This window comes from Pteropus medius, unplaced genomic scaffold (genome assembly GCF_902729225.1).
Source record: "Pteropus medius unplaced genomic scaffold, Ma_sr-lr_union100, whole genome shotgun sequence".
NCBI classification, from domain to species: domain Eukaryota; kingdom Metazoa; phylum Chordata; class Mammalia; order Chiroptera; family Pteropodidae; genus Pteropus; species Pteropus medius.
In genome coordinates this window covers 30330136-30345355 of record NW_024349800.1, presented here as the reverse complement: position 1 = coordinate 30345355, position 15220 = coordinate 30330136, and the positions used below count along the sequence as shown (strand labels likewise).

Genomic DNA, 15220 nt, shown 5'->3' with positions numbered 1-15220 from the left:
AAGTACCCAACTGCATAAATTAGACACATGGATATTGCTAATAAGAAAAACTGTGAATTGCTCTATATAAGCAGAAAAATAGTTTCAGATCATTTAACTTGTCCCTTTAATTCAGCTACTTTGCTAATATATCTGGTAAGATGGTGTTTGAATAAATAAGAAAATATGTTCATCTGATTTCATCTACCATGTGCTGGGTAATAAGTAAAAACAAACGTGAATTATTTTTATTACTTACCTCTTTGTAAAATATTTTAATCCTTTTGTATATAAGAGGCATTGGATGTTTTAAGAGGGGTAACATGACCCCAATATGAAATCAGTAGTTGACTATGATTGATTGATTATTAGTTTTTCTTTGTCCATATTTAATTATATATTAAACTTTTATTCTGATGCATGATATATACACAATGGAAAAACCTCACATTTCATGTTATATGCAAAAGTTACTTAGTAAAAATAAACTCCCATTGTTACCTATTGTGGGATCACTTTAGCTAGAAGTAGTCTATATATATTTTACATGCTGATTTTTATTTATTTGTTTTTTTTTTCCCAGGAAGTCCTGGCTGAGCAAGGTCGGAAGTCCAAGTTCTCGCATTGACCGCACAGACTTTTCTAATGAAAAAACCATCTCTAAACTTGAATATTCTAATTTTAGTATTCGTTACTAATAGAAATAAAAATTATGTTTATACAGCACAATAAACACTATATTAAGTCTATATACTAGGATAATAGTAGCAGAGTAGGGTAAAAAAAGAACTGTTCTAGAAGCTATAACATATATATTATTAAAAAATGTAATACTGAAATAGTTTTACTAAACTGTTTTTAACAAACAAAATATTAGTATCTGAAAGTAAAAAATGTCATTACAAAATATTTAATGTAAATATTTAATTTAAAATTGTCTCATGAAAACTTTAATTCTAATAAATATAGTATACATCTGGCTAGTTTTACTCAACTATGTTTTTAACAAGCAAAAGTTAAGTATCCTAACAAAAATTGTTAAGAAATATTTAATATGAATATTTAATTTAAATTTGTCTCATGGAAACTAATTCTAATGAATATTATAGCATACATGTTATTTGGCTAGACATAATAAAGTTAACCATTTAAAATTATTTTTAGGTACTGTTGTATGAATTGAATTCTATAACCTTCCAAATAATTTATTACTAAAGTTGAGTAATTCGTTTAATAACAACGAAAAGAACCAGTAGTTGGAAATAAATCTATATTCAGTATAACCATGAAATATCAATAAAGAGTTAATTTTTAAAATTCTGGTTAAATGAAAACATAATTCAGTACTTGAATTGGAGCTATTTAATGCTTTCTATGAATTATACTGTTCTGTATAGTGAACAGGTAAGTTATGGCAACTGATAAGAACCCACAATTTCAGTAGAGCAAGTAGCAACTTTTTTTTATCAGCAACAATTCATGATGGATATCCTATTAACCAGAAAAGGAACTGAGAGTCTAAATAAATTATTCTATCCCCCAAACTTGACCTATCATTTCATAATTTTCACATGTAAATGATAATTAAGCAACAGTATTTTAAGGGGAAAGTTCATTTCTATACCATAGAATTACACTATTGAAAAAGGAGACCTTTAACTTAAAGTACTGGGGAATTTCAAATGTTGTACGTATATACTTGCATATATCCTTCGGTGATTTCAAAATTTTCAAAACAATGGAATCCTTCATTAATAAAATTTTACGTGGAATGTAATACATAAAGCAAGTGAAAAGACACAACCAGTATGACTGAAATGGGGATGGGGTTCCCTGGAACCCTGTACACTTGGTCTCACTTTTCCTCTTGTATCTTGTCCTCCTTAAACAATTTCAAGTCCCTTAGGAATACAGGTTAGAAACCACCATTCTATCTATGGAACAAATCTCCACAGCCACACTCCATGGCATGGAGAAAGAACTCAAGCCTCTCTCCTCTACCTGCTGCAAGATGAAAATCTGAGAGAAGGAGATAAAGGGTGGGCTGTGTTCACTTGAAAGGTTAAACTCTATGGATGATGAAGGTATCGATACCGAATATAAATGACAATACGTTAGAGAATGTCAAAGATATTTTTTGATACTTAAAGGAATAAAGAACTTTCCTATTTTAATACCATCATCATGTTAAGTATGATATGTGTTGAATATTATACAGGAGAATCTTTTGTGATACTCATTTGAGTTCTGTGCTCCTTGTATTTCCTCACTCCTGGTTCAAGGAAGGTAGACAAGTCTTTGTGTTCTCTTACCTCAGGGAGGTTTTTGGTGCCAGATCCCCTGAAAACAACTTTCCTTCCAAGGTTTCATTTTAAAGAGGGCATTATGTTGAGTTGAGGAGAAAGACAAATACTAGGCCTTTAGCAGGTAAGAGATGGAGAAGTGACAAGAGCCAAAGAGACAAGGAAATTACTCCAGACTTTGGAAAGAGACCAAAGCTGTGAATTTCTCAAGAGATGGAGACCTGCACCATGCTCCCCAGTGGCACCTCTGGGGGATGTTTTAACCTGAGAAGGGAGCAGCTGTTGTGGTACATCTAGAGAATCTGGATCCCAGCCCCAGCAAGATTCCTGTCCCCAGAAGTGCTAACAACAAGGAACTGTGGTGGTTTGGACAGCAATCAGGGTAACTAGTATGGACTGGAGACCAGAAAGTCTTTTCTGAACTCTCTGCATAGACCCTTTACATGGCCCTTTTGAGATACCTGGATACCTAAGATTTAATTTCCTACTTCCCAGACAGGATGGAGATTGAAGCAGGATCAACTTGCACATACAAGTTCGAAAAAAAAAAAAAATCTCTCTCTTTATATATAGAAAGGCTAAGTAATTTTTGAAAAATATCTCAGATGTGACACCAATATGTCACTTTTTATTACCCTGATATCCTCTGATAATTCCCAGCTCTCTTCATAAAGAAATCACACTTTACTGGCACGATCATCTAACTGCCCAAGTGAATCACATTAGTCAAGGTTGCTTAATGATTAATACATAACTAAATTCTATTACTAGATGAAAAATGTAGATAATGATCAAAAGTAGATGTTCATGAATGGGTAGAAAGCAAGAGAAAAAAAGGTAAAGCAATTTTAAAAATGTGTTAAGAGACAAAATACATCTTAACATTAAACTTAATAAGTCAAATTTCATCTGAAACTTACACAGGGAATTTTTAATTTATGTATCCTACTTTTGATAACCTTGATAGGTTTAGTTTTGTCAGAATTAGACATTAAAACCCCCCCAAAAAATTAAGTAAAAGCTAGTTCAGTGACTATCAGCCAGAAATCTCAACACTCCACAGGCCCCCACCCTCCTCTGGAACCAGCATATCGAATTATGCTGATATGATTTGTAAAACCAGGCATTTCCTATTCTCTTGATTACTTCTGTCAAGCCAGTGTGGTATGTATACTTTACCTTTAGTCATTTCCATTGAAACATACATACTTTATGAAAACTATTGGAAATAAATTCTTATTTTTCATAGTGGTCTCCATAAAGGTCCATGGTAGCTTTTTATTTATTTTTTACTGGCATAAAAACAGACTACATATATAAATGGAACAGAATAGAGCCTAGAAATAAACTTATGCATATTGGGTCAATTAATCTATGACAGTGAAGGAGGGAACAGTTGCGGGTAGGTGGGCAATAGAGAAGTTGACTTTGCTCGAATCTGGTCACCATTTTTACAACTAAATATTTTCAACTTCATCTACCGAAGAAATTTTTCAGAAGCACGTATTTCTACATTCATAGAGACAACAGAACAAAACGATCCACTTTGGAAAATTAACTTGAACTTGGAAGTAGATAATGCACAAATATATTTCATATAGTAGCTCTCTCTGACCTCCACTAATATAGATATCAAAGAATGTTCACTACTTGGCTAGAGGGAAAAAGTTTTCATGTCTGGAACTAGCAATAGGAACTGAAAAGAGGCAGCATGGTGTGGCAGAGAATATTCAGGTCTAGGAATCAGAAGACCTGCATCCTGGGCCCAGCCTAACTGTTAATTAGCTGTGTGCCTAGGTGCCCTCAATTGCAAAGTCAAGAATTTGGACTATACTGGAAATTTTCATGGGATTGCAGTAAGCAAGAGGCCTCCCAGGAGATGGTGCCAGGAAAACTGCTGAAGGGCCACGAGAAAGATAGGCAGAGGAGGGCCCCAATCCCTGCTCCAATCAGAGCAGCCCTGCTCTCATCTCTTTCAGATATTAGGATTCTCCGTAAGATATCTCTTGAGAAGAATTCTGCCTCAGAGAAACAAACAAAAGCAAACAACAACAAAAACAGAGTTTAGTATCTGGGGTCTTTTCTACATTTCTATAAATGCTTAATGCAAATGCATTTCCTAGTCTCTTGATTACTTCTGTCAAGCCAGTGTGGTATGTATACTTTACCTTTAGTCATTTTCATTGAAACATGCATACTTTATGAAAACTATTGGAAATAAATTCTTATTTTTCATAGTGATCTTCATAAAGGTCCGTGGTAGCTAAAATATTTCTTAAATTTTTTGGTTGTCTTTTGTTGCTATGCACATAGACATACACATACATAATTAGTGGCTTAATTAAAAGGTGTTTCGTAAGCATATCTTCCAGATTTTAACCTAACATTTAGAATTATGTGTAAGAGATAATTTTCATTTTTCTTAACTGATTCAAATGATTTTGAATAAAACAAGTCTGATTAAGAATTTTAAAATTTAGAATTGAAAAGTCTACTGAGTGATCTCATTAGCAGGTTTTTCTAAAGAAAGTGGGTTTTCCCCTCTTTTAGAGAGCGTGATTTGTGCTTTCTCCTCTGCTAGAAGGTTAGTATACACTCTTGGTTATATGTCAGATACTTCTTTTATCCTTGAACTACAGTTTTCCAGTATTAGTTTTATTTTCTATGTTGGCACAATGGATGCTACAAGTAATTGTGGATACAAGCCTCCAAGATGGCTTCTTTTTTCCCCTCTCCTTTCTCACTTTACAAATACTAGAAGAGGCACAATAAAGAAAGAATAGATTCAGGAGATTCATTGTATTGGAATGGAGTTTCTATTTCAAAACAATTCTAAAAAGCGAGGATTACAAGCAGTTATTTGTTCATTGACAAGCATCAAAGCAGAATTTCTACTGAATTCAGGGCAGATTAATCTGAATTAAGAACATGCCTGCAATGCTTAACCAGGTAATTGGCATAAAGTGGGTAGATACTATGTACCATTATTTCTGAGATGCAGAATCTACATCAACCAAAAAAAAAAGGGGAATAAAAACTTCTACTCTGCAAGTACTATTCTGAGGTAGCAAAAGACGAATCACCCTTCTCTTTTCTCTGATCTCAACTGCCACTCTTTCTCCATTGATAGGGATAACATAACTCCTAAATCGCAGCACACAGGAAAGAGAACACAGGTAGTGGCTTATTGGATAGTCCCATTACTTAAAGCGCGGAAGTCGAGGCAAGTAGCTTCATAAGTGTTTGTTTTATAATATTTATACTTTATAATTATTTTATGTATCCTTTTACATGTATAATGTATCTCATAATTAAAAAAAAAAAAATTAAGACTCCTAGAAATCTCACAGCAAAACAGCAACGAAATACTAGATTAGGACAGATCAACCATTCTAAGGCTTTAGACCCGAGAAGGATATCCTCTGTTGGCAAATACCAGTATATAAACATACTCATTAAAAGATGAATAAACAGGAAACAAAAATCAGCCTTAAAATTTTAAAGAGAACGATAGCCAAAGTGAATGGCACATTATCCTTTAGAATCAGAGAATTACAAATCTCTAAAAGTTACTGTAAGAAAATATAAAATTTCTGGAAACATATGCTTATGTCCTCAGTAGCATGTAATGAAAGTTGATCTTTGAAAGAAGTGCAGGGAGCCACTGGCAAGAATATGTACAGATTAAAATAAAATATATGGATTAAGGAGAATAAGCTGAGATACAAAAATCATATTCTGAAGAGCAGGCAACACACACATACAATCACACACTTAGCTATGGACAGACTACAGGAAACCTGAAAGGGAATAGGAAAATAGTAATCTTTCAGAAATAGTGATTGGCAAATCTCATGAATGATAGAGAGCTGTGATGATCAAAGCCAGATAGTTATCAGAATTACCTAGGGAGCATTTTAAATACACTTATTACTAGGCCCAACCCCAGACCTAATAAATCTGAATCTTGCATGGTTTTTGTCCCTGAATCTGAATGTTTAAAAATATTCCCAGGTGATTCTGGCAATGTGGAAGGCTCAGGAAACACTGGGATAGAAAATACATCTGAAAGTTTATCAAAGTAGAAGAACGAAGAAATGAAAATGTGAGAAGTGATTAATTTAGGGGAATGAGAGCACATATCTAACCTATCAAATCAATAATAGATATTCATGGGGGTGTCAGAATAATTGAAACAGAATGAAAAATCAGTTATAGAGAAACATTTTCTGAGTTAAAGGATATAGTTATAAATTATACAGTATATAGTTATACAATAGGAAGGATTTCAGTTGAAAGAAAAATTACTGAAAAGAAGCCTCATAGATAAAGCCTGGCTAAAAAATAAGTAAATTATTAAGATAAACAAAAATCCTCTAGATTCCCCTCAAGAAGAGGTGAATTGCTGCCCAGCAACACTTCTGTGTCTCTAATCCTTTTACTCCCCGACTCTCCTAGGTCACCACTTCATACTTGCTCCTCAGGATTTTGCTTCCTATTGCCATCAAAACTTCCAAAAACTCTTACACTGCATCTACCCACCTACCTACATCTGTGCCCAAGTACTTCCTCTACCTTCCTTCCTATTACTTTAGAAGGACTATCTATGATACCAATTAAGGGAATGCCTGGATCCCATATCCTCGAGGATACTGCTCCTGCAATTCTTACTCTTGCATCATCAGTTTTTGTTTCCTATTGAATGAATCGAATCCTTCCCATCAGTCTACAAATATGCTATTAATTTCTCCCTCTCTTGGCTCCTCCAGTTACTACCACCACGTTTGTCTTCCTTTTACCGATAAACTTCAAAAAAAGTTGTCTATACTTGCTGTAATCCAAGCCCTCCATTCTTCTTAAATCTGTTTCCATCATGCTTTTGCTCCCCAACCTATCTACCAACACTCCTCTTTTTATTCCTAAATGATTTCATTTTTATTGCTGCTAACTCCACTGGTCAATTCTCTGTCCTCTCCTGACTTCAGCTGATCAGCACTTTTGTCACTTGGCTTTCTGGACATCTCACTCTCGATTTTCCTCTTACCTCATTATTTATGCCTTTTCAGTCTCCTGTGATGACTCCTCCTCACACCAGACCTTGTAACATTAGAGGGTCCCAGAGCTCAGCTCTTGGACATCTTCTCTTCTTAATCTATATTAATCCCTTTGGCTGTATTATGCAACTTCATAACTTTAAATATCATGTACATGTGGACAACTCCAAAATTTACACACACCACCCCCCGCCCCAGGCTTATACCCTTGACTCAGTTCATATAACCAACAGTTGACTCAACATTTCCAATCAGACTATTAAGCCTCTCAAATTTTAATGTCCTAAATTGAGTTCCTGTGCTGCGTGACCCAAACATAGTCTTCCCACAGACTTCTGCCACCTCAGTTGATGGCTTCTCCTATGGACTTCTCCACCTGCACTGATGGCAACACCACATTTTGAGATGCTCAGGTTAAAAACTCAGGGTAAAAAAAAAAGTTGCCTTTGACTTTTCTCTAGTGTTCACACCCCTGCTGTCTCTACCTTCAAATGTTGGAATTTGCTTAAAAATAATCCAGTGGGAGGAAAGAAGGGGTAGAAAGTAGATGGAGGCATAGATAAAACAAGATTAAACATGCCTTGACAACTACTAAAGTGGGTACATAGGGGTTCATTGGACCATTTGCTATGCTTTTGTTTATATTTTCCATAACAAAATGTTTTAAAATGTATGTTCAACTCCAACCACTTCTCAGCAACTCCATGGTGACATCCCTGATCTCGATCAACATCACTACTATAACAGCCTCCTAACGGAACTCCCGGCTTCTGCCTTTGTCCTTCCTCAGTCTATTCTCAACACATCAGATCATGTCACTCCTTGACTTGAAACCTTCTGATTGCACTCTATTTTACTCTAAGTAAAAGCCAAAATCATTACAGTAGCTCACTGGGCCCTCTATAGTCTGGCCTCCCCTTAGGTCTTTGACCTCATCTCCTACTACTTTCCCCTTGCTCACCCTGCTCCAGTGTCATGGAACTCCTTGCTCTTCCTTGAATGTCCCAGGCATCCTCTGTACCCAGGCCTTTCCACTTACTATTTTATCTCACTTATATGCTATTCTCTCAGACATCCACAGCTACCATTCCCTCACTCCTTCTGGTCTTTGGGCAAATATTACCCTAAAATGAGTCCTTCCCTGGACACCCTACTTAAATTGTCATTCACACCCAAACTCCCTATCTACCTTTCTCCTTTACTTTCTAAAAGGTCCTCATCACCATCTAATATTCTATATTTTACTGACTTATTTATTGTCTCTCATCCCAATATAAGCTATATTAGGGCAGGAATTTATATAAGTTTGTACCTTTCTATGTCTGTAGCACCTAGAATAGTGCATAGTGATGGTAAGTGCTCAATTGTATCTGTTGAATTCATTATGGGAAAAGAAATATTCCCCCAAGGGCATAAACTAAGATGACAGAAGGCTACATATCCATAATATAGAAAAAATGGTTTAAACTTCCCTAAAAAATTCCTCACATAACTTAAGCATACACTGATTATAAGATACACATAAAATAAGGTGACAAAAACTTCTACTATCACCCATGATACAGTGATAAGCACTGGATTTACCTCCCATGGTAAAGAGCCAGAACACTGGACAAAATATATGGAACAACTATTTTCAGACATTGGACAACAGGCAGTGCAGGCCCCTGATTCCTGAGGAAAGGAAACAAATGAAGTCGGCTCTGCAACTGCCACGTTTCTCTGCTAAACGCAATTTTCAGACTGCAGGAGCAGGAAGGGGGAATCCAAACAGTGTCTGGAGACCTTGCTGAAGAGAAGAGATGGAGAATGGAGTTTAGGGAGGCTAAGTTACACTGGCTAGTGTCCACCATATTGGACAACACAGCTCCAGGTTCATGAGTGGGAAATGAAAACGAATTCACTGAAATTGAACAGTGGTAATCTGTACCAGCTGGTGAATTTTTGTTTTATTTCTATCTATGTCCACCAAATACTTCCTAAATAAGCATGTATTCCTATTATAATATTTAAAAATAGAAAAAAAGTATATATTAAATTCCTAATATCTAATTTGGAATGGTAAGTAGTAATTTTGCCACAAAATTTTTAGATTTAAAATCCAATAGTATAGAAACTAAATTAGCACTTAATCCTTAAAAGTGGTGTTCTCTGGGTAGAAATGTCTATGCTAACAAGGAGTATGGCAATGGAAACCTCACTTTAATTTAAGGAAATCAGCTTTAAGTTCTCATGTTAAAGTGAAACCAACATTTCTTTGCAACAATAATATTTTGTCTGCACTGGACCAAGATAGGGTCACTTGTAAGAAATACAAGGAAAGACATTCTATCTTGGAAACATAATGGATTACTCTGAAAACATAAAAATCAGTTAAATGTTGAAACTTTCAGTCATTTGTCTAATTGTATATAATTTTAAAAGGGAAAAAGCTTTGCATTTATGGTTGCAAACAATTTGACAAATATTTTAATAAAGTAGAAAATAAAATTAGTTTAATGGACCTAAATTGAGATGAATAAAATATTTAATATTAGATTTTTAGAAAATTGAGAGAATATACTGTAAATTCTTCCAATCTGTCTATGACCGCCTCACTATTCCTCCTTCATACCAATTTGCCTCAATTTAGCAACAGTAAGACCTCTTAATGGGCCCCATTAGTGCCTACAATATGCAGTCTGAATAATACATTTGAGACATCAGCATTCTGGTATTTAGGCTGTAGCTTAACTCTGATTTTAACAAGAATGCCAATGTCCCATTCATTTTATTGTTTCACCCATTGTTTAAAAACAAAATGGTGAAAAAAACACAGCTGTTTCCAAATGTCAGCAAATGTGGGTAACTCTAAATGTTTAGAGCCATCAATCTACAGTACATCACAGGGCTTTAATTCAGCAGTATGTGTATACGTAGGCATCAGTGCCAGCCATGAGTTCAAACTCCTTACCAATACAAGTATAAATTCTACCAGCACATCCTTTAGCACTAAAAGTTTTGCTAAATTTAAAAAATTAACATTATCCAAAGACAACACTTCGGTGTATTAAATGTTATTCATATTATTAAATTTGAAAATATCACTCTGAGATATGACACAACAGATAATTTTAATGAAAATTCTATTTTTCCAAACCATATGTGCATTGTTTTTTAAGTGCTGGCTATCCCTGAGTGGCCCAAAATTTGACTAAGAAACAAGATATTCACAAACATAAATCTATAGTAAAATTCTAAGGTAATAAACAAATGATGTTATGGTACTACAGTGTTAGTCCTAAAATTCAGGCCTGATACTGCGTATACTGCCTTGACATCTGATAATATGGGAAAGCCTCAAATGGGCCACTGTCTTCCCTACTCTGCTTCCATGGAAAAGAACCCCTAGCCAAACAACCCTCCTTAAAAGGGACCAGATACACTTCCTGCTTATCCCTGAGTAGCAAGTTTCAGTTTCCAGCCAGCTTGCAAAATTATTCAAACAAGCCAATCACATCCTCCAGTGGAAACCAGGGGTGACCTCATCCTCTTGACACTATGGAGCCTGCTTCCCACAGTCTCTGGTTGTTTATTCTTTTCTTGAGTGTGACCCCCATGTGGCCCTGCATGGCATGTTGTCCTCCTCCCTTGGCTGTGAGTAAACATGGCAAATAAACTGCTGCCAGTCTCATCTGTCCAGTGTCAGGCGCCATGTGTTCATCCATTTCCATAACCCTAGGGCAGGAATCTCTCCCTCATCAACGGGGTGAATAGGAGGTGATTAGAATAGGCTATATCTCTTAACGTTATAAAAGGTCCAGTTCTAGAAAAATATCCTTACGGTGGCTGTCTAAAAAGGTTTTGTGAAGCAGGTTGGACTGGATGAAGAAAGGTGTTAGGGTTTCTGGGATTCTCTGCTGAAGTAGCATACAGACAAGAAATGATAGCCAAATAGCAAAGTACTGATTACATTAACCAGACAAGGACCCAGTTCAACAATAGAGAACTCAAGTAAAAGCTAGATTGCAAAAATTGGCTTAGGAGGTCAACTTCCTACGCCTTTTCCCTTAAATTGTAAACCCTCTTTCCAAATAACTGTATAATCATAGATGACTAATCCATCAGCTCCATCCAGCCGCAGGTAGAACTGAGAGGGTTGAAATGACCAGGTCAGCTCAGATAGACCCGATTGGGTTTGTCCACTCTTGCAGACCGGAAGTACAAGAGAAGGCAAGAGTGTGCACATCCTTGAGTCCTGGCCTTTAACACAATAAACCCACCCTCCACTATAATGGTCCCAATCAATGTCCAATTCTGACAGTCAGCTGAACAAGTTTGTTCTCCATTGCATTGAAACTGGGTGGACAGAGGGGTATCAGAAACGGAGCTGGTTTCCTTCTAACCCATGAACTAAGGCAGAAATAAGTTCTTTTCCCCAAACAGGAGAGAAATCAGTCTAGATAAGTATAACTAAATCCACAAACACAGTAAAGCAGAAATGAGAATGAACAGACTGTTTGGACCAGAGGCCAATGGGCCAATGTTAAGACAGAGATTTATACTTTTTGAGAGTGTGACATCCAAACTAGAGAGGACAGAGAAACTACCTGAGAAAAAATATGCAGTCTGATGAAAAAGATGGAGTCTTTCTTGCCTAAACATTAAGGGCTCGAGAAACTCGTAAGTCCAATCTCTGGTATCCATAACTCTTAATGAAAAGTTCCAGAAGCAGGGAGAAACCAGTGGACTGTCAGAGAAAGAGCAGAGACTGTATAAAACTTACTGGATGTTTTTTGCAATTCATTCAGAAACATCTACTGAGAATCTGCCAGTTGCTAAGCACTGTACCTGGGGCATGGTGCACAGAGAGGAATGAATATAAGAGAATCTTAACTTTTAAGACACATTCTGATAGTAATGCTGATAGATAACAGGTGGCTAAGTACCTAACACGTGCCATGGAGTATATTATGGACCATCTTATTTTAGCCTCACAAAAATACTCTGAGGAAGGCAGGCACGATCATTGTTACCACTTTATAGGTGAAAAAATTAGGGTTCAGAAAGATAAAATTTCCTCAAAGTCATGTTGCTTAGAAGCAGTTTCAACTCCAGGGCATAATTTGTGCCCTTATGCTATATTCTTTCAAATGTAAATGAGAAGAAAAGAGAATATTAAAAATAGAAAGTAAAATTTCTTTTCTATCTATATAGTATTTAGTTCAGAAAGAAGACCATATTAGATCTAAGTAAAAATATGTAAAAATTTTTCTTAAGGTGAAAAAAAAGTTAAAGAGTAATAATCACAAGGGAAAAAATCACGTCTGATATTACTAGATATGAATATAAAATTATGGAAAAAATAAGTTTAGGATATAACTCCATGAGGTATACCCAAGATAAAATTACATGCTTTCTATATATTTTATTTTAAGTAACTTCATTAGGGAAATAACATACTTAGAATCGCTATGTTTTCCCATTAGTGAGGTATGCTGTTCTCATCCAATCTAATCAAACTATATTCCAGTTAAAGGAAAAGCCTAAAGTTAATTATTTGGTGCTATTTTCTACACTATTCAGGCCTACTTTTAGAGAGGGAAATGAGTTTGGAGCAGATTATCTTGTGAATGAGCTTCTCAGCCTAATATTCTTATATGGATTAAAATAAAGATTAATAACAGGCTCAACAAACAAACAGAATGTAAATATATAAACAAAAAGCAAAAGCAATTAAAAGTTTTGCAGGAGAGGCTATTACCAAAGTAAATGCTGATGCAAACCATACTTTACACACAGAGAGTTGCCTTGCACTGTGAAACTACCCCAAGAGGGTGATGTTAGGACACTAGCATGGCCCAGCTGATGGATTTAATAAAGGGCAGTTTAAGAAAGCTCTTTCATGTGTAACTGCTCCTTTCGCCTTGCTGAAGCAGGTAGGATCGATGTTAGTATCTCAATGTACAAAGACAGAGACTCAGAGAGGTCAGGCTTGCTCAATCTAGGTTTCCGACAGGGGAGCCTGGGCTCATGTTCATTGTGGTGACTCATTACCTGCAACAACCATGGCTCATAAGGCTTCCCCACAGTCCCCATGAGGTTGACTAGCCATGATCCAGATCAAGTAAGGACTGTGATATTTCCCATATTTATTCTCTACATGACAAAAAACAACAACAACAACAAACTGCAGAAGGGCCAGATTTCTTTCTAATGCTGCCCACCTTCTCTTCAAATATAGGAAAATCCTATAAGATTTCTTTCCTTGAATCTTGTAACCCACAGTTAAAGCCTCAAAAGTTGGCAGAGGAAGCAAGAAAAAAAAAAGAAAACAAACCAAGTAAATAGTTTGCTCCCAGGCTTATGATAAGAGGATAAAAAACATGGCTAAGTTTCCAAACTCTTGATAAGCTTATAAATACCAACATAATTAACTATAACTTGAAGCAGATAATACCATTATAATTACATTAGGGAAAAAGGATAGGTTAGAATAATAGTTTAAAAGTGATGACTTGTTGAATGTTTATTTGTCATAACATTTTGAAAAGAATGACATACATCTAGGAGGTATTTGAGGTAAACTAAACGAACCCTTATTAATTAAAAGTGTTTCATTTTTCTCTCTAAAAGCATGACTGTGATTTCTTTTTAGGTATATCCTAACTTTTAGGCATATTTTAACTTTTAGGCCAAAACCTTCCCTTTTCTTTAAATGAAAGCCAAAATTATCTCCTAACTCTTTACTTTTGTTACAGAAAGAAGGCATTATTAAATTTATCATAAATTTACCCATTTATATCAAAAGAATTACCATTGATTACCAGTTCCTTGGTACAATGTCAAATTATGGCACCATGTAAGGTCATGAGTCTGAGCGATGGTGATTTCTGAATGTATGCTTATTCTTGATTGCTATCATTTTTTACTGACCATGGAACCCAAACATCAGCTCTAATGGCTGCACATTTGTCAGAATACATCATGTATGGTGATATTTTATAAGCAGATGGTGCTGCAGACTTTCACTTTTCACACACTCCCCACCCCATCACTGAATGGTTATCATGTTCCCCACTACCACCACCATGCATACCCCCCGCCCCCTCATAGCAATCTTCCTGTCTTGAAGACTTTTGTACCATGGACTCATAACTTGGGCCGATTTCCCTCTTTGTCATTTTCACCCACTCTCGTATCATAGTGTTCTTGATCTTTCCAGTCTAGTTGTCATTAGGAGGACCTTATTTAGAATTTTACATTCAATTTTTATTACGTGGTTTAAAGCAAGAGGTAGAGAAACTAGATGTAGAGTTAATGAGGTGTAAAAAAAAAGAGAGACTGATCTAAAAACAAATCCTAGCTGTATCACATTCTAGCTGGGTGAACTTTGACAATGGGTAAGGGTGGGAGAGCATGATGGGAAATAATACTTACTGAGTGCCTACTTTGTCCAGGTACTTTATGCATATCTTCAAGATAAGATCTTTTATTCTTACAATTTGGGGTCTTATTTATCTTTTAAAGATTAACAAGAGACATATTAAAAATTTAAAGCTCAAAGAATTTAAATAATTTGCCCAGAGTTTCAGGGTTTTAATAACAGAGCTAGGATTTAAACTCAGGTCTAACTTATAAATTCAATAACTATTAGTTCTCCTGCCTTAGGACAAGTACAGAAGTGGCAATTTGTACCACCAAAGGGATCAAAGGTAGATTTTATAGGCAGAAGATGAAAGACTTAATTGCTTAGCTTAAAAGAAAGTTTTAATTACCATTTTTAAAATGTGGAAATTCTCTAAAGAGTTTGTTGAACGATTATTATCTGTGTCCATAAAAAAAAAAAAACAGTTAAAATAGTAGTATGTATTTTGCAGGATATAGGAAGAATTTTTCTAGGTC

The 15220-nt window shown here is 35.6% G+C and overlaps 1 protein-coding gene across 1 annotated transcript in view; it reads left to right on the top strand.

Moving 5' to 3' along the window:
* Window positions 1-1262, top strand: part of ACYP2 (acylphosphatase 2) — a 115198-nt gene extending 113936 nt beyond the window's left edge. Inside the window, exon 4 of the mRNA XM_039887163.1 lies at window positions 563-1262. Coding sequence (XP_039743097.1) covers window positions 563-677 — 115 coding nt within the window. The 3' untranslated portion in view covers window positions 678-1262. The remainder of the gene's footprint in view (window positions 1-562) is intronic.
* The last annotated feature ends 13958 nt before the right edge of the window (window positions 1263-15220 follow it).